This window comes from Bos indicus, chromosome X (genome assembly GCF_029378745.1).
Source record: "Bos indicus isolate NIAB-ARS_2022 breed Sahiwal x Tharparkar chromosome X, NIAB-ARS_B.indTharparkar_mat_pri_1.0, whole genome shotgun sequence".
NCBI lineage: Eukaryota > Metazoa > Chordata > Mammalia > Artiodactyla > Bovidae > Bos > Bos indicus.
The window spans coordinates 137,972,621-137,992,263 of NC_091789.1; the positions used below are offsets into that span (position 1 = coordinate 137,972,621).

The 19,643-nt window shown below is 40.9% G+C and overlaps 1 protein-coding gene across 2 annotated transcripts in view; it reads right to left on the minus strand.

Annotated features, from left to right (window-relative positions):
* Positions 1-19,351, minus strand: part of BMX (BMX non-receptor tyrosine kinase) — a 46,285-nt gene extending 26,934 nt beyond the window's left edge. For both annotated transcript variants that reach the window (XM_070785195.1, XM_070785194.1), the window contains exons 1-6: positions 19,223-19,351; positions 11,280-11,426; positions 9,899-10,003; positions 7,997-8,078; positions 3,650-3,769; positions 1,388-1,452 (exon numbers count right to left, since the gene is read on the minus strand). In XM_070785195.1, coding sequence (XP_070641296.1) covers positions 1,388-1,452; positions 3,650-3,769; positions 7,997-8,078; positions 9,899-10,003; positions 11,280-11,426; positions 19,223-19,225 — 522 coding nt within the window. In that variant the 5' untranslated portion in view covers positions 19,226-19,351. The remainder of the gene's footprint in view (positions 1-1,387; positions 1,453-3,649; positions 3,770-7,996; positions 8,079-9,898; positions 10,004-11,279; positions 11,427-19,222) is intronic.
* Positions 19,352-19,643: the final 292 nt, after the last annotated feature.

The window sequence follows — 19,643 nt, forward strand, 5'->3', positions numbered from 1 at the left end:
ATGTAGTTCAGGGATGTAACCCATTCCCCCTGGAATAGAAATGTAGAGTTTTAACCACTGGACCACTAGGGATGTGTCTAAAAATTATATGGTTTTTACTTTAGATAGAAAGAGAGAAGTAAGTATGCATGAATGTGTGTGAAAATAAGTACCCAAGCCACCACAGAGCTGATGGGTGGATGGAGATGCTCTCTTCATTTCAGGCGAGCTTCCAGAAAACTACTGGGAACCCATGTTATATGTCTCAAGGCATTTGAGGAGGCTGACACCTACCTGGGAAGCCTAAAAGCAGGAAGTTACGGCTTTGAACCCAAGAAAGCAGAGCAGAAGGATAGCCTGTACTGTGAACTTGAACCACATACAATTTTACTAAGCAGAGAGATCAAGGCTCTGTTTTCCTGTAGGCCAACTCCACCCTTGAGAGAGAGTTAGCTGGAAGCCATCTTGAAAGGAACTCAGCTCAAAATGAGTGAATGGACCCAGTAAAAAGTTGGAGGGGTAGAAACCGAAGAGCTAAGGTCAAGACATTTGCTCTGTCATAAAACTACACCCCAAGGGGAGACCCGTGAAAGTCTCCCATATGATAAAGAGTCAGTGTTAGAAAACTGTCTCACCAGAAGCCACCACTACCAAATCATGATGGGGCCAGCCACATATGACTCTCTTTTTCATTAGACCTTCTCTTCCTGAGCCTCGATCCTGAAAGGGTCAGAAATCTTAGCCTCTCCATGACCTCTTCCCCAAAGCAGGCTGCCCTCTGATGCAGACTTGAGCTAAGGGAAGGGGGTAAGTTTTAACTTGAAATGGTGTTTGGAGTCATATGATTATAATATTGGCTGGATCACTTTAGAGGCTATTCTCATGACTACTAGTAATTGGGAAAATTCATTTCATCTGAGGTGACTGGAAAACTATGAAATCTCCAGATTCCATCCAGGAACAGAGAAGAAAGCACACTAAGTGGCTTTGAAAAGATAATGGAGGGAAAGAATTATATTCTGCTTGTGTCCTGTGTTGTCCCATTCCTTTCCCAGGGCACTTACATGAGGCAGACTTAGCCATGCTGGTGGTAGAGGAGGAATGCCAGCCAATAATAGCTGCCTGTTATATGTCATACCATCTTAAGGACTTCTCTGTCATACACCATTTTTTGCGTTTACAGGTTAGAAATAGGCTTGGTTATCAAATGAAAAAATATAACATGATAAAAATGGTTCTATGTTTGAATTTATTATTTGCTACTGCCATAGCTATTGGCGATAGCACACATCTTCTCTCTCTTGCTGGGCATTCTGAATGAAGCCCATGTATTCTAGTCTTGAATTTGGCAACTCTCGGTTTATTTAATATACCCTGACTGTGAAAAAAAATTGAAATGTTGACGTACCACTCTGTCTGGGAAGATGGGAACTCCGTGTTTTTCTTCTTTGGGGGCAGTGTGCAGATCAGCATCTGAAGAGTAAAACCAAGTAATATCAGAAGAAAATTTAAATAAAACAAAATAAAACACCCAATGTTATGAATCAAAAGAGTGAACTAGTTAGTGTGAGCAATATTCCAGATTACACGGACTTAGACACAACATCTGGAGTGATTATGTTGCTCTCCTGTATGATATCCAACTCAAATACCACTTCACCATTGATTATCAGTATCTTCCCAAGCAGATAAGAAATTCAAGTTGCTCTAAATTCTATAAGCTGTTAATTTATACCACATTGCCACCTGGTATTTGAATAATAGATATCTAATCTCGTTGGGTAGTGTCAGTGACCCTAGGATTCAGAATCTGTGTCTGATTCTTCTTTGATTGGCTCCTACACAATGCATATAAATAGCTGATTTACAAGTGAACACATCTATCCTGAACTTTTTCCTCTCCCTGTTCTTAGTATAATTGTTGATTTTTCTTTCTACTCACACATGTAGATAGATATCCAGGCTGTGAGTGTGAAACCAGTATATGCCTTTTAAGTGGGGTTGCCGTATGGTTTATTGACCCAGCTGGGACATTTCTGACGGTGATAGGTAGGCTTTTAATAATTATGCCAGGTCCCCAGCTGAAGAATGAGACTGTCTCAAACAAACTGGGGTGTATGGTCAACTTACTTTAGGCCATGTACTTTGGAAAGATGCCCAACTGTTTCCTTCCTCGTAGATGTGCCTGTGGGCTGCCCTGTAGCTCACAGAGGAGGAGGTTGAGGGAGTAAATTACACTTAGGCAGATAGACAATATCACAACTGCCTGTGAGCCTAACACCTCTACTAAATTCTGTAGTTTTCTTCAGAAGCTGGCAGAGAGCCTGTGGCACCCAGGACACATGGCAGGTGCCATGCAGACAGAGGCCAGGAAGATGGTCCCAGGGCAGTGCTCTCTCTGGCCTGTTTTCTTGCTCTTTCTCAGGAAGTTAGGGTGAGGTCAGAGCTGGAATCTGGCCTGCTGAGTAATAATGCCGACCACAGACAGAAACACTGGGGTTAATGATTAATGTTACAAGGAAACATTACTCTCTGGCCTTCACACTGGAGGGAAGATCCATGCACAGTGCATTCTGTAAAGTTCATTGAATCATTATCATTCATGAGTATAAAGAGCAATATGATCTAATTAAGATCAGTAAATATTCATTGTGTAGTTTCATTGAGATGGGAAACGCAAGGACTATTTAGTCACTGATTTTGCTGTAAAATTACAAGTAGTAACATTAACATGATTCTCAGTGAATTTGAATAATATTTCATGTCCCTGTTTGTTCTACAGTTCTTGAAGTTGTTATCATGCAGCTGATCTCACGTAATTCTTTAGTTATAATCCAAGCATATTTTGTCCAGGCTGGTAAAACTGTTACCAAAACAAGTTCTCCTTTTTATTTATCAACAGCTTAATGTTGTTAAACAATGATAAATTTCTAAAATATATGATTGTTTCATGTAAGTATCCTGGTGATAGAATGGGACTCCACAGGGCATGAGCAGAAAACAGTGTAATTCTTTCCCTCCATTAGGCCTTCAAAGTCACTCAGTGGGCTTCCTGTCCCTGGATAAAGTCTCAGATAGATTTCCCTAGAAATATAACTCTGGATAGAATCTGCACATAAAGCAAACCCTATACTACCTTCTCTGTTGTTATGAGGAAATCAACAAACATATACAGAATGGCAAGTCATTTTAAATTTATCTTTGAAAACTTGGCCATCCATCATTTTGGTATCTATGGCAATACTTATATTTTATCCTTTGACATATTTTTTAAAAGAATGTTGGTGTTTTTAGTTTATGATGTTAGTTTATGAACCATGGTGATGTATGTTCACCACATTCTCCTCTTTTGGAGTTTATCTTAAACCAGGAAGAATTTTGGAAGGAAATAAACAGTTCCTTTCTTGATTTATGATTTCCCTTTACAAACATTTCTCGTGACATGAATGAATGGCAGATGTTTGTGTTGTTATTATTTTATGGAACATGACTCAGTTGACTCTGGAATTATGTTTCATTTGTCAGATAGCATGTTCAAGGCTGGGTATGCACAATGCTGACCAATCTGGCACATTATGTTTTCCCGAACTGGTGAGCTGTTCTGGCACTTGCCAGTTCTGCCTAAAGGGCATTGTACCCAGGGTCCAGCCCAACAGAGGAGTCACATTACATGCTTCCCAGAGAGTACATCCTGGGGCCGCTTTGCAACTCTGCTGGCAGCACAGGAACTTCCCGTCCACGAAGAACCCACTGTGGTACTTGATCAGCAGGTGGGGGTTGCCCCTTATCTCTGGGGAGCAGGCAGGAAGAAAACACAGCATGAGCAAATGTTGACCCAAGAGAAGAAGCACATTCAGTAAGTGCTGTCATCGTAAAACAATGAAAACCTCATTTTGCCAGTAACCAGCCTAAGAGCAAATGGTTCCTAAAGGATGTAATTCTTTCACTCAGAAGTTGAAAAGCCAAAGAGAAAAGTCTAACCATGTTTATAGAGAACACACAATAACTTACATCAGTCTTAAAAAAAATACCTACTAGAAAATACATATACACATCAGCTTGGTGTTAGGATTTTAGAGTAGGACTAGATCTTAACAAGAAGAAAAGAAATTTCCAATAAACATATACTCCCCCTTCTACTTTTTATTTTGAAACATTTCAAGTGTACAGAAAAGTTGCTAGAATAGTGAAGGAAATGTCTATATACACTTCATACTGCTGCTGCTGCTAAGTCACTTCAGTCGTGTCCGACTCTGTGCGACCCCATCAACGGCAGCCCACTAGGCTTCCCCGTCTCTGGGATTCTCCAGGCAAGAACACTGGAGTGGGTCGCCATTCCTTCCCCAGTGCATGAAAGTGAAAAGTGAAAGTGAAGTCGCTCAGTCATGTCCGACTCTTCTCGACCCCATGAACCGCAGCCTACCAGGCTCCTCCGTCCGTGGGATTTTCTAGGCAAAAGTACTGGAGTGGGGTGCCATTGCCTTCTCCGACACTTCATACAGATTCACCTATTTTTAACTGTTTGTCACATTTGTTTCTTCTTAGTCTCTTTTTTTACATACATATTATTAAAATTTTATCATTATTTTGCTTAACCATTTGAGAGTAAGTTGCAGATATCATGACCTAAATAATGTCGCCCATTAATACTTTAGCATGTAACTTCTGTTAACAAGTACATTCCCTTATATAACCATAATACAATGATCGATTCAAGAAATTTAACATTGATACCATACTAGTACTTAATATACATTTTGTATTTAAAAATTTTCCAGTTTTTCCAATAATACCCTTTGTAATCATTCATTTTTTTCTGATCAAGGATCCAATCTAGAATCATACATGGCATTTAGTTATCTAGTTTTTCTTGATCTAGAACAGTTCCTTGTCCCTTCTTTGTCTTTTGTGACTTTTGACCTGTTTCCACAAAGGATTAGATGGGAATATAATACTAAGGAATATGGGATTACTTTTCTAGGAGTATGTGTGTATTTTTAAAAAATGTGGGAATAGGGCAATGTTGAATGCAAAGAAATGAAGTTCCAATATTTGAGTATAATACTGTGTCTGCAACAAATTCACCTCTCAAAATGCAGCAGAGAAACCTACAAGGTCTTAGTAGAGAACAGTTCAAGAAGAGTCTCCAGGTAGGGAGGGCTGGTCTAGGTGTGACTTAAACTCCTTCCTTCTTGATTTCATATTCATCTTGAGGATTCCGTATTTTGATACCAGGAGAACAATGTTCCTTCTTTACAACCCTGACTCCAGGAAGTGTCTGGGAATAATAATATCTACTTTGCTGGGTCATTGGGAGGAGATGAGCCAATGTATGTAAAGCATCCAGCATAATGTGTGGCTCAGAGGAGGTGCTCAGTGAACAGTGGGCTTTAATGATATCATTTCTTTAGTGTAATTCAACTCAACTTAGCTAAAAAATTTGGCATTAAAAAGCTTTACCAAATATTAATGGGAATTAAAGGGAAATTATTACAGAAGTCACAAAAAGCAAAAGAAGTTAGGATTACAAAACACTAGTTCTTGACCTTAGTCCCTAATGGTCATTGCAATTCCTTGGGTACATTACATGCCTTTCTGCTCTGTAAGGTCCTGGTCTCTGTGTACCAGGGTTGTTATTACTTCCTATTACATGAATTTAGCTTCGGGAGTAACTAATTGTTTTCCAATCAAGTCCAGAAGTCCACACTGCAATACTCCTACCATCTAATAATGACACTAAGAGAAACTCATATATTAATATGTGTATAGGACTTCACATTTACATATTTTCCCTCACTTGCACCATTTCATTTAACCTACTCAGCAAACTGGAGGGGAGCTGCTGTTGCTACCATGGCTCTTACAGAGTCAGGTAAGCTGAGGCACAGAGAGGTGGTGTCGCCTGATCGAGTTCATTATCTAGCACATTTGAGACTCAGACCCAAGCTCGATCTACTGTATTACAATGCTCACATGCCCACTTCCCTGCCAAACTCCCTTCAGTTTTAATTTTTGAGAAGAAAGGAACACTTTATTCACATCTGGTCAGCTGAAGTCAAAGCCATGGTAGCCGACACTCTTGAATCAGCCCAAACCCAATGTAGGTTACCATCTGGGAAATTTCGTGTCTCTGATGTCCACCTCAGTTTATAATACCTGAGCCAAATAATAGACACAAAAACGTTGGGACACGGGTAGGGGGGTGGTGTCATTCTAGATCAGGGAAACTTCATAGGAGAAAGGATTTGAGTGAGGGAACCGTTTTGTTTTCCTGTAGCAGATTGGTTGGCCACACTGACAGCTGATCTCACCCACCTTCTCTCTTGCTATAATCCATCACGGAGGCTGGAAAAGCCAGATGCTGTCTTCCAGCCTCCTTCTCACACAGAGATGGCCATGAGACACAGTTTTGGCCAATGAGACACAAGCAAGAGTTTGCAGAGAAAGGTTTCTGGGAAAGCTCAGAGCCTTTCTGGAAGTCTCTAAGGGTAGCAAAGCAGAACTCTAGAAGGAGCCAGTGTTCCTGCTGACTCCATTGAGCTGCTGCACCAGCCCTGGGCTTGTTTACTTCTGGATTTGGAAGAGGAACAAACATGTATTTGAGCAGCTGTGTGGCGTCTTTTTACCTGTGTCCCAAAGCATCACTAACTGGTACAAAGGGCTTACTGTGCACAGGGCAGCCCTAGTGATAGGGGCTCTCTCTCTCAGTTTAGAGGCTACGAGAGTCACTTCTTCTCTCTCTTCTCCTTTTATGTTCCATTTGCCTTCACATGAGCTGCCCAGGCAGAGAAGGCAACAGCACCCCACTCCAGTACTCTTGCCTGGAAAATCCCATGGGCGGAGGAGCCTGGTAGGCTCCATGGGGTTAGGAGCCTACCAGGTAGGCTCCTAGTAGGCTCTTGGTAGGCTCCTGGCAGTCCATGGGGTCATGAAGAGTCAGACACGACTGAGCAACTTCACTTTCCCTTTTCACTTTCCTGCATTGGAGAAGGAAATGGCAACCCACTCCAGTGTTATCGCCTGGAGAATCCCAGGGATGGGGGAGCCTGGTGGGCTGCCATCTATGGGGTCGCACGGAGTCGGATACGACTGAAGCGACTTAGCGGCAGCAGCAGCAGAGTAGGTGGATGTCTAAGTGTTGTAATTTGAGGTGTAGTAAAAAAGAACCTGAATCTAAAACTTAAATAAAATTATCCCCATCTGGGAGCTTAATATCTTAAATTCTACCAGTAGAGCCATTCGTTTGAGTTACGTATTGTTCTTACACCTTTACCCACCTTTAAAATAAAAATATCGTACGGAGAAACATCATAGTGCCAAGTTACTATTAATTTTCTCTCTTCTGCCAAAGGATGTTACCAGGGCAGCCTAAGAATCACTAAATAAATGTTTCATCAAATTCCCAGTTTTGCCTGGCATTTATACTGTACTCTTAAAAAGTTGGATTTGGATAATTGAGTTATACGTTCTTTGTAATTAGGTATTTGATGTCGGCCATGTCTGTTTAACTTCACTTATCTAGAAAACAGAGAATAATATTACTCCTTGCCATAGAGTTGTCAAGAGGATTACCTAAGAGAGTGTTTTACAGCTATTCGACCTAGTAGCTGGCAAATGATAAATACTTTGTAAGTGTTAAGACATAAATTTCTATAAACGTCGAAAGTACAGTAGCTACAGGAGCTGCCAGAGCCCCATGAGGACCTAGACTTTGCTCTGATAAAGGCAAGCACAGTGGGTGGAGAGCAGGTGGCCTGATTTCCTCCCAGCTGCTGGATGGCACAACGCACAACACCAGCTCTGTGCTACCAGGCAGGAAAGGGAATCAGATCCCCAGGCTTCCTCTAGGTAACAAAAGAGAATGCAAAACGAGGGTGAGTGCAGCACGTTCTCTGAGGCTGGTAGGAAAATCAACAGATTCTGTCTTGGTGGTAGGCCCTTTTATTGCCACAACTTTCTCCACCAAGTCTCAAAGAACTCAGTCAGCAACTCCCTTTAATGACTTTTTAAAAAGTACCTTTTTGTAATGCTTTCAGCCACTGACTTCGGCTCTCTTCATTTGATGCATACACATAGAGAAGCCCATCTTTATAGACAATCTGGAAAGGAAAATATTTGGTGTGTTTCGATGTAACTGTGTTATAGTTCACTCTGGTGCAACTACAAAATTTTTGTTATTCAAAAGAAACATTGAGTTTTATTACATGATATACATTAGCTCTGAATTAGATTTTTAAAATTTAGTTATTTTTATCCTCTACCCTTCAATATATTTTATCCCAGATATGTTTATACTTCAGAAAACCACAGCAACGATGCATCTAGCAGCAAATATGGAGGTCTCAGCAGGAATCCCCGAGCCATGGAGAATTATAAAAGTATAAGACCTTAGACATTACAGATGTCTTAGGAGTGTTCTGGTCCATCCACCAACCCAGTGCATGACTCTCTTTGTAGCCTACTGCAAAGTGTTTATCTGCTCTATTCTGGAAAATATCTTCAGGGATGGGATGTCCTTTCCTTTTATTATACCATCCTGGTCAATATCCTTTCATTCTGATCGTTATATAGCTCATGCTTATGCTGGGTTAAAATGTGACTCCCTACGGTCATGTCCCACGTTGGGAGTCCCCAGGATAAACAGTTTTCTATTTTTTAAGACATTTGGTGAGATGTGTGAACATTCTAATGTCTTCCCCAGATCCTTCTCTAGTTTATTCAGCTTTTGTGGGTAAACAATGCATTGCATTTATGCTCTTTTCTAGACAGTTTAACATTTTTATTCCCTTTCAACTCTACAAAAATATGAGATTATGCCCACTGTAAATGAGGAAACAAACTCAGAGGTTGAGAATATTTGTGGGGCATCAAAGCCAGTGTACTTTTGAGTATTCCATGCCATGCTGATATTCATTTCAAAGCTTCTGCCATGAGCACATACTCCCTTGGTTTCTCCCAACTGAGTAATGTTCTTTTTTTTTTTTTTTTTTTAAGTTGTAAGTATGGGTTGTTCACTGACTGGATTATTTTCTTTTATTTCATTTTTGGCCACTGTTCCCTCATACTAGTACAGGGTAATCTGACCATTGGAAGGACAGTCCGTCTGTCTTTAGAGCAGATAGATAAATATTCCTAATATAATAAAAGTAGGGAAGCTGTTAGATCAGGCCATTTCCACCTGTACTGTAGGCACAGCCTTCACAGCAAGCCAGTGTTTGAAATACTTGAGGGTAAAATTCTAACTCCTTAGCATGCCGTGCAATGCCATTCATGATATGGCCCAGCCCACCTTTCCAGACTCTTCTGTCACTCTTTCACTGGGCTGCTTAATTCTAAGCACCATCTGGGTCTCTCTAAATATGCCATACTGTTCCACCTACCAGTGCCTTGACATCTGCTATTTCTTTGGCTTTGCTGCCCTCCTGTTTTTGCCGAGCTAAACCCCATTGTTTTTCCCAACCCAAGTGTCACCTCCAACAGGAAGTCTCCCTGACTTCTTAGAGTGAGGAGTGCAGCTTCTGCTTTCTGGGACACCATGGGTACGCTGACGTTTTCATCTTAACGCTCTGTAAATGCCTTGGGGACAGGGATGGCATTTTATTCCTGACATTGTGCCTAGTACCTTGCAGTGTAATGGAAATGCTCTGCAATTTTGGATAAAAGAGATCATCAGACCCCAAGGCAAGTCAGACCACTGAGGCTTACACACTTAGTAAACTGCACAACTCCCATCTGGGGATGTTACAAATTCAGAGAGAGAGGTTGAGAATGCTGTCTATGGTTACATAAGTATAAGCACATGCCATCATCTTAATGAACCATTTTGCAATGTCTTTATTTATCCCCCCAATACTGAGTTCATAGTAGAAAATACTAAAAGAACAGCTATCCATCCAATGGATGTTACCTTTCCCCTTACCTGAAATGGGTACTGTCTCTCCACAGGGGTCTGCTCCTCAAGATTAACTTTCTCCACACATCTGATTTTCTTAATCTCAATCGATCCTTTTCTGCTGCCTCTTTTCTGAATTAAAAGGAAAATATAAGATGCCTCATGTGATATACAGTGGTGCACAAAGAAATGCATAAAGTTAAGGTTATGCTTAGGAGAGAGAGATTGTGAGATGACATGAGCATGTGAAAATCATTCCAATTATTCCATAATAGTAAAAATTCAATGACAACATAATATATTTTTCGAGTGTGGACATAAACTTAATTAAATTCCCCCAAAGCAAGTCTTCAAGCAGCACTTAATTATTTGATAATCTTGAAACACATTTCAAATCTCCTACCATATGGTTAATCTACTCAGTAACATCAAGGTTTAACTCCACAACGCATTTTCATTTTTCAATTTTATGACAGTATTTCAGTATTTCTACCATGATAGATTTCTCAGCTGCATATAAATACTCTTATTTCCACCCAGGAGACGCCAATAGCAAACTGTCTTCCACCTTCAGTGATGACAACCAACCAAAAATGGTCCCAGCCATTGCTGAGTGTCCTTTAGGGGGCAAAATCACCCTCAGTTGAGAATCAGTCTTCTAAAGTTACACTTTTCCTTAGTAAAGTTAACCAATGTTTGAAAAATCCTTTATCTTGAATTATGGGCTTCACTGGTGGCTCAGATGGTAAAGAATCTGCCTGCAATGCAGGAGATCTGGGTTCAATCCCTGGGTGGGAAAGATCCCCTGGTTGTTCAGTCACTAAGTCATGTCCAACTCTTTGCGACCCCATGGACTCCAGCACACCAGGCTACACACTCCAGTACTCTTGACTGGAAAATTCCATGGACGAAGGAGGCTGGCGGGCTACAGTCCATGGGGTCACAAAGAGTCAGACACTGAGTGACTAACACTGGTATCTTGAATTAATTATAACTTGGTTAAGAAAAGACAATGGGATAAGAGAATACAAGTTGGTTTTTACTGTGTAAGCTGAGAATTCTGTTTCCTTATATTAAGCACTAAGGCAATGGCACCCACTCCAGTACTCTTGCCTGGAAAATTCCATGGATGGAGGAGCCTGGTGGGGCAGTCCATGGGGTCGCTAAGAGTCGGACACGACTGAGCGACTTCACTTTCACTTTTCACTTTCCTGCATTGGAGAAGGAAATGGCAACCCACTCCACTATTCTTGCCTGGAGAATCCCAGGGACAGTGGAGCCTGGTGGGCTGCCGTCTATGGGGTCGCACAGAGTCGGACACGACTGAAGTGACTTAGCAGTAGCAGTAGCAGCAGTGGAGACTTAAAAATAAGTAGTATAAAAACAATGGAACAAATAAGAGTCTTACCATTTTGTCATATTCATAGTAGGAGAGGTTTGTTTTGGTTAAAACAAAAAGCCGCTCCTTGTAATTATTGGGTGACATTTTCTTCTTTTGCTGTGACCTTTTGAGAAGAAGTTCTTCTAGAATGGATTTTGTGTCCATATCGTCGTCCTAAATAAAAGAAAGTGATTAAAATGCGTGTTAGCAGCATCTGGCTAGGTTCTCTTTTAGCTTTCATAATTTTTATTCAACTATTTCTCGTTAAGGGATAGTATTGTTGTTCAGTCGCTAAGTCATGTCCGACTCTTTGTGACCCCATGGACTCCAGCACACCAAGCTTCCCTGTCCTTTCATTATCTTCCAGAGTTTGCTCAGATTCGTGTCCTCTGAGTCGGTGATGCTATCTGTCTCAACCTCTGCTGCCCTCTTAATTTTAAAAAAAGTAGAACTACAGAGGAAAATGGAACAAAGCATGCTCTTAAATGCATACATACCTGCACTTTTTCCCTACTGCCTTGGCTATGACTTATATAAATATGTTGATTTTTTAATATCATTTTTATGTGTGCTCATCCCCCACTTTGGATCATACATTCACCATCTTCACACTACCCTCCAGACCACCACATCAAAATTCTCCTTTTTTCCTTAAGTATTCTATGGACATTTGTTGAATTGAATTGAATATCATCCAACTTTTAAAAATTTCAACTCCTGACAGTTCACCACGTTTGAGGTAACTGATCAACTGAAATTTCCCTCCATTAATGGGGTCAATTATTGGACCAAATTATCCAAACTACTGTGAGACTCTGATATTGTTGCTAAATGACACCACAACCCCTGAACATGATGAATCTTTAGCATAAAGGACATGGGTATAATTTTCACTATTTCTAAGTGTTAAACTTTTTCAAAAGTTAATCAAGAGAGATGTAAAAGAACTGAAAGAGTCGGTGCTTCATAAACTAAAATACTCTCGCTTTTTCTTCCAGAATTGCATAAAACATTAAAAGTTAAGCTATTTCTGGAAAATGAATGCATTTTCTGATTTCTTCTGTTGCTTCAACCCTCTGTCTGATACCAGGTCTGGTAATGAAAAGGAATGCTAAGTAGTCAGTCACAAGAGAACAACTTCCTTATGTTCTTCTTTGCTTTGTGAAATCACATGGTTCTTAGCCGTCAGACGCCCAATCATTACTATCTTTTTTGTTTACTGATAATCTGAAGGTAATTAACTTTACTCACCTTAATTTTGATAGAGCCGAAGAAGTGTGCTTCTATGTCTTTAACTCTCAAGCTCTAGGCAAAAAGTCACTGCTCTGAGGCACCCCACTCATTTCCTTCTGGCTATGCCAGGATCATGCATTAAAAAGAAGGTATTTGCATCCAATTCATCACTTGATCAGGAAGCAGCCACACAGACATTGCTCTGTCTGGATGGAGGCAGATGCCAAGTGAACCCATCCAATCACTAACAGGCACGGCCCTGGAGTATGATAGGCCCGCTGGGGTAGGGAAGTTGAAGAAAGGGAGACTGAGAAACTCAGCTTGACATAGAATAAACTATCTCAGGCCCAGACAACTTCCCTCCTGACATAGGCCACGCCACTCTAAAAATGGGAATCAAGCAATTCAGCTTTTATCGTTTATCATACATGGATCAGGCGATTATTTATGAATCTCTCTAACGTTCTCCAAGGGTATTGCTTTTCTCTTAGGCAGAAGTAGTAATCTTATCCATTAAATACAGTAAAGTCTTTGTAACTCTTTACTTTGAATATTGTTTTATCTGGAAGAAAAGTATAATTCCTTTGAGTGCTATTCTCCATGGTCACTGGTTTGTTTGCCTTGGACTCAAAAATGAGGCAGAGATTGGGGTGCAGTAAACCCAGCTGGATCTGGGAAGGCAGAGATCACATCTTTCTTTCACCTTTGCCTCCATGATGAAGTCTATACACACGCCTGTTCAGATAAGATTATTTTCTACACCAATAGCCTATGGCTGGAAGAGAATTCACTTGAAGACTTACTGAAACTATGACGGGTCTACTTTTTGTTAAAGTCTGCTTTGGAGGAGCCATATCATACTGGTCAGAGGTGTAGGGAACTTTTGCCTTTTAAATTTCTCCATGAAAAAAATTAACAAAGCTGAAAGAGAACACTGTGAAAACTCCTGTCAAAGATCTTTTATATCCACACCTGAAACATTCTTCCTCAAAGCAGAGTGGTAGTTAAATAGATGTGGTGGTTAGTTGAATATAAAGTTAATGTTGCAACATTTATTTCAGATGCTGAATCAATGTGTAAAATTTAGAGCACTGTTTTAGGGAATTCCCTAGTGGTGTAGTAGTTAACATTCCATGTTCTCACTGCTGGGGACCAGAGTTCGATTCCTGATCAGGGAAATAACATCCCACAAACTCAAAAAAAAAAAAAAAAAGCACTGTTTTAAAAATGCAAATTCCAATGCCCAAGGTAGTGCACAGTCCTTCCTGGTACTACGTGTGATACACATGCTTTTCTGTTTATAGAATTTGCACATTCATCACATGAAAGATTCTTTCTTGGGGAATTTTATCTAAAGAATTAGTATGATGAACCACAGAAACCACTGACAAATGAAATTCACAAAGTCTCTTCCGTATATTGAAGGGAAGAAGGACATTGACTAGAAAGGAAGGTACCAAGTCCTCCAGAACATTTTCTAATACAACTCCAAGAATTTATACACATTGTTGCATCTGATGGAATATAATTTGTCAAATTTTAACAAAAATGTTTATTCCAAATCCTAACCCTTGTGAATTTTTTGGCTTTCATTTTTAAAATCATATGGATATGCATTTATTCAGCAAAACCAAGAAGCACAGACAAGCAAAAGGAAACTTAACATTTTGGTGAATATACCTCTAGATTTCTTTTCAAATTACATAGGCAGTTGTTTCTTTTCACAAAAATGAGTTCACATGCTGTACATATGTGTCTGTAATCCATGGTTCTCATGTCATAAACACCCGGAGCCACCTGCTTTTGATGTCCTTCAAAGTTCCACTCCCTTAAGATGGACTCCGAGCATCTTAACAAACTTAAAGAACCCTGTTTGGATGACTCACACCTTTTTTTTTTTTTTTTTTACCTCCTGATCACTTTCTTCTGAGACAAAACCTGATTCCTGATCAAGTTTGAACAAGCCTTTCTCCTTCTGTTTTTTTCTGTCCCTTTCTTGTACTTCCCTCTTTTCTGAGATTAGCATAGATTCTAAATTGGAGGCATATCTATGGTGAGGACTAATTTTTAGAAATAGAACGTCTCCCATCTTGTATTAGCACAATACAATAAGTCAACAGGGCTCTGGGACCACTGTTGACTCAGCTACCTCTCCAGTGACTAGCAAACTCAGGTCTGCCTACCCACATTTAAGGAAAATTCATTTGGGAAGGTTTAAAAAGAAACTAAAATTCTGAAATTGATGGGAATACCAGACCACCTGACCTGCCTCTTGAGAAATTTGTATGCAGGTCAGGAAGCAACAGTTAGAACTGGACATGGAACAACAGACTGGTTCCAAATAGGAAAAGGAGTATGTCAAGGCTGTATATTGTCACCCTGCTTATTTAACTTATATGCAGAGTACATCATGAGAAATGCTGGACTGGAAGAAGCACAAGCTGAAATCAAAATTGCCGGGAGAAATATCAATAACCTCAGATATGCAGATGACACCACCTTTATGGCAGAAAGTGAAGAGGAACTAAAAAGCCTCTTGATGAAAGTGAAAGAAGAGAGTGAAAAAGTTGGCTTAAAACTCAACATTCAGAAAACTAAGATCATGGCATCTGGTCCCATCATTTCATGGGAAATAGATGGGGAAACAGTGGAAACAGTGTCAGACTTTATTTTTTTGGGCTCCAAAATCACTACAGATGGTGACTGCAGCCATGAAATTAAAAGACGCTTACTCCTTGGAAGAAAAGTTATGACCAACCTAGATAGCATATTGAAAAGCAGGCATTACTTTGCCAACAAAGGTCCGTCTAGTCAAGGCTATGGTTTTTCCTGTGGTCATGTATGGATGTGAGAATTGGACTGTGAAGAAAGCTGAGCGCCGAAGAATTGATGCTTTTGAACTGTGGTGTTGGAGAAGACTCTTGAGAGTCCCTTGGACTGCAAGGAGATCCAACCAGTCCATTCTGAAGGAGATCAGCCCTGGGATTTCTTTGGAAGGAATGATGCTAAAGCTGAAACTCCAGTACTTTGGCCACCTCATGCGAAGAGTTGACTCATTGGAAAAGACTCCAATGCTGGGAGGGATTGGGGGCAGGAGGAAAAGGGGACGACAGAGGATGAGATGGCTGCATGGCATCACTGACTCGATGGACGTGAGTCTCAGTGAACTCCAGGAGTTGGTGATAGACAGGGAGGCCTGGTGTGCTGCGATTCATGGGGTCGCAAAGAGTCGGACACGACTGAGTGACTGAACTGAACTGAAAAAGAAACTAAACAGAATAAAATTCGATCCTAAAGCTAGAAACCAGAGATCTATTTCCGTAGAGAAGCTGGTGGGATTTGGCGGGATACTCGTATATCAGTACCTACATAGAATAGATGCATCAATTTGCTTACCAAATAGTTCAGGCTGCCTATTTCCATAAACACATGAAACTAGGAAGATTAAAGTGCAGGGGAGGCAGAAAAGAAAAGCTAGAAGAAATCAGTATTTTCTGTAAGGAAGTCAGCAACCATGTGTAACCTTTAATGCATAAAAGGTGCATGCTGAATTAACCATATATATATATAAAACACACACATGCATATTGTTTTCAGATTCTTTTCCCTTAGAGGTTATTACACAGTACTGAGTAGAGTTCCCTGTGCTATACAGTAGGTCCTTGTTGGTTCTCTATTTCATATATATTAGTGTGATCTGTTAATCCCAAACCCCTAATGTATCCCTCCCCTCCCCTTTCCCCCTTTGGTAGCCAGAAGTTTGTTTTCTGTGTATATGCACAGCCCATATTCTTGAGCATAACACTGATGGTAGAGAAGAACATGCCAGCTGTGTAATCATCCTAATCAGAGAACACTCTAACCTAAATGTAGGGAGGTAGCTACAGGGTATCAAAGGTGGTAGAAACCCTGGAAGTCATTTTTCAGAAGCAACACCGAGCCCCAACAGCTTAGGTGACTCAGCCAGAATCGCAGCAGTGTGACCTGAGAGACACAGCCCAGGGATCCAGATCACTGGTGTCATGTCTGGGACACTGCCCACCCCTTCATGGCAATAAATACACTAAAACATCTGTATGTTCAGCTAAACATATGATAGCCTTGCTTAAGCTTCAGTATGGTAGGACTCGGCATCAATTTCAGTCTTGCCAGACCCACACAAAGGACCTTTTATTGGAAATATCAGAAAGATGTGACCCGTTAAGTAATCTTTCAGCAGGAACCTCCAAAGCACTGTTAAACAGCAAAACTCTAGCCCACGTTTTGAAAATAGGTAAGAACATACAACCACAGAAGTTGGAATAAATTCTAAGTGGTGCAGAAGCAGAGCAGGAAGCAGGAAAGGAAGGGAGAAAGGTATGTCCAGTTAAAAGGGGCCATCAGATAGTTCCTGAAACCAATGTGTATATTTCCTGACTGGCTCAGGATGGAGCCTTTAAGGCTTTAGTTTTTAGAATTGAGAGGTGAGGGTAGCAGTTCCTTACCCCTTTATTTGATTTAGTTATCCTCTTTTACTTTGCATGTCATTTACCTAAGGATTTTGATAGGTGTCAGGATATTAAAATAATACCTAGCATGGGAAAGCAGTGGAGGAGGGAGAGCGGGAAGGAAAGGGAAGACGCTCCAAGTGCAGACTGGGACCCAAAATGGCTAGACCTGTGACAAACTTGATCTCCCACTATTTGCCCAAGGCCAGGCCTGCTTATCTTCCTGCTAAATAACTGAAAAAAAAAATATGATGGTAAGTTAAACGGGAACAGAAAGCTTAACTCAGAATCATGTAAAGTGATTGAAAAATATAACTCTTAAGACCCTGGCCTGAGACGAATACACCCCACAGAAGCTGCCAGGTCCCCATTTATGTGACATTTTGCAGGCAAGAGAAAGTTACAACTGATCTTGGCATGACGTGGACAGAAATCCTTTAATAGTGACACTTGAATCCAGCATTTTGAAACACCATACTTTGGTTGCTCCAAAACGAATTTTTGAAAACTACACAGTTTGTGAAGCTATTTTTAGACAAAGAAGATGAGAATGCCAGTGTCTTTCCTGTTGGAGCTAATATTTGCTTTAGGTGTGAAATTCGTCTTCAGTGCCTCATAGAGCTTTGCTAAACTCTTCCTTCTTCTCAGCAACCTCTTTCCTTCTGCTCCCTCCCCTCTGCCCAGGACACCTTTCTGGGCACCTTCCTTAGGAAAAAAGCAAAAAGTGCTAAATCCACATCCTAATACCTCATGCTGAATTTATTTAACATGTTACACTGCTAAGGATACAGGTTGATGTGGACAAAAGCACCAGGCTTTGGTGGGTTCAAATCCTTGCCCTCTCTCTATGCAATGTGGCACGTTACTTAACCCTGCTAAACCTCAGCTTCCCTATCTGTAAAAGGAGTAAAACAATAACCACCTCAAAGGATTGTTAGGAGTCGAGAGAAAATGGCAGTATGATGCCTAGCACCCTAGTAGCTGTTCCAGAAACCTGTACCCCTTCCTCCCATCACTCCATAGGTGAAGTTTTTCAAAAGATCATAGTGAAGTTTAAAAACTGGAGACAGTGAGATGACCTTCAACATACGTTTCAAGCCTCGCCCCTCTTCCCCCAGCGCCCCTGCCTCTGTCCCCCCGGGGATAAGAGGTATTGGGAAGAAGATTCCCCATGCCTTCTCTAGTCAACAAGCACCTGCTCTGTGGGTCTGTTACAAGCTTTCAGTCCTGGGACTGGTTACCTTAAAATCAGATTGACTGTGTATTTGTGCCACCAGATTTCTAACAGATCAATATTTGGATGTTAATTCAAAGTGTGGTCCATGGACAGGTAGCATCAACATACTCTGGGAGCTTGTTTTAAATTCACACTCTTAGATCTCACCCCAGCCCCAGTACATCAGAGTCTGCATTTTAGCAAGATCCCCAGAGGACTTATGTGCACAAGAGAGTTTGAAAACCACTGACCTAGACTACATTATAGTTGTACAACCTCTTCAATCCAATGAAACCATCACGGTCCATGAGAATTTTCAAAATTCTACGAATTTGGCTGCAATTGTGTGGTTCACCTCCCTCCCATCTTCTACCTCCATCTAAAATACCCCAGACGCCTGACTTAGGGGGACTTCAGGAAGCTAAGAACAAATATTCTTAGCTAAAATAACATCAAAAAACCCAGATAAATAAAAGAAGGCTTGACTAACATTTCTTTATCTTTTCAGGAGTAGTTATGAAGCCAGTATGAACAGTCATGGAAGGACCTATAAAGGAAAAGAATCTGAAAAACTACATATATATATGTGTGTGTGTATATATATATATATATATATCTCTGAATCATTTTACTGTACACCTGAAACTAATACAACATTGTAAATTAACTATAGTTCAATTAAAAAAATAAATAACTAAAGGAAGAAACAAACTCCTGGAAAGGCAAAGGCTAAAGAATGGTATGGAGAAAATCAGCAGAGGAAACGACACAAAGCCAGATCAAGCCAATGGTGATGTGCACACAACCTGACAGTTTCCATGAACGAGATGCTGAGCTAGGAGGGAATTTCCAGTGAATTTCCTGTAGCAGGCCCCTGAACGACATGGTCCTACCAAAGAGCCCCATCAGCGTCACATTCATAATTTTGCCGTACTTTTCTTAAAGCGCTCCCCCCGCCACCCCATCTGTGAACTTCAGGGTCTACAACACCCAGATGCAAACCTATTTTGTAGCCACTTGCCGCTTACACGCACCATTTTGGCTGGTCCTGCTGCTCAAGGCCACGGCTGTGAGGTTGCTCTGCTCTTGCAGGAACACAGCCCCAGCTGTCCTCCTTCCAGCAGCAGCAAATTGTCTCACATTTTCCCGGCTGCCAAGTCAGAAATGGCCACATTACTCAGTGCCCCCCAAACGTTTATTGTCCTGCAAGGCCTTACACAATCCCACAGGAAACCACGCTCAACGCTTGGCCAACACTTGTTGACCTGATTGAGTGCAACAAAAACGGAGACAAAAGCATATTTCATACAGGTTCCAACTTTGATAACTACAGCTCCTGCTTTTCCCAGGCAGCTCTCGGGTACATGTGATAACCTGTCTTTGTTTGGAGAGCTCTGTGCTGGAAAGGAGGAGAAAATATCTCGGCCAAAGCCTGCTTGTGACGCTGACTCCTCT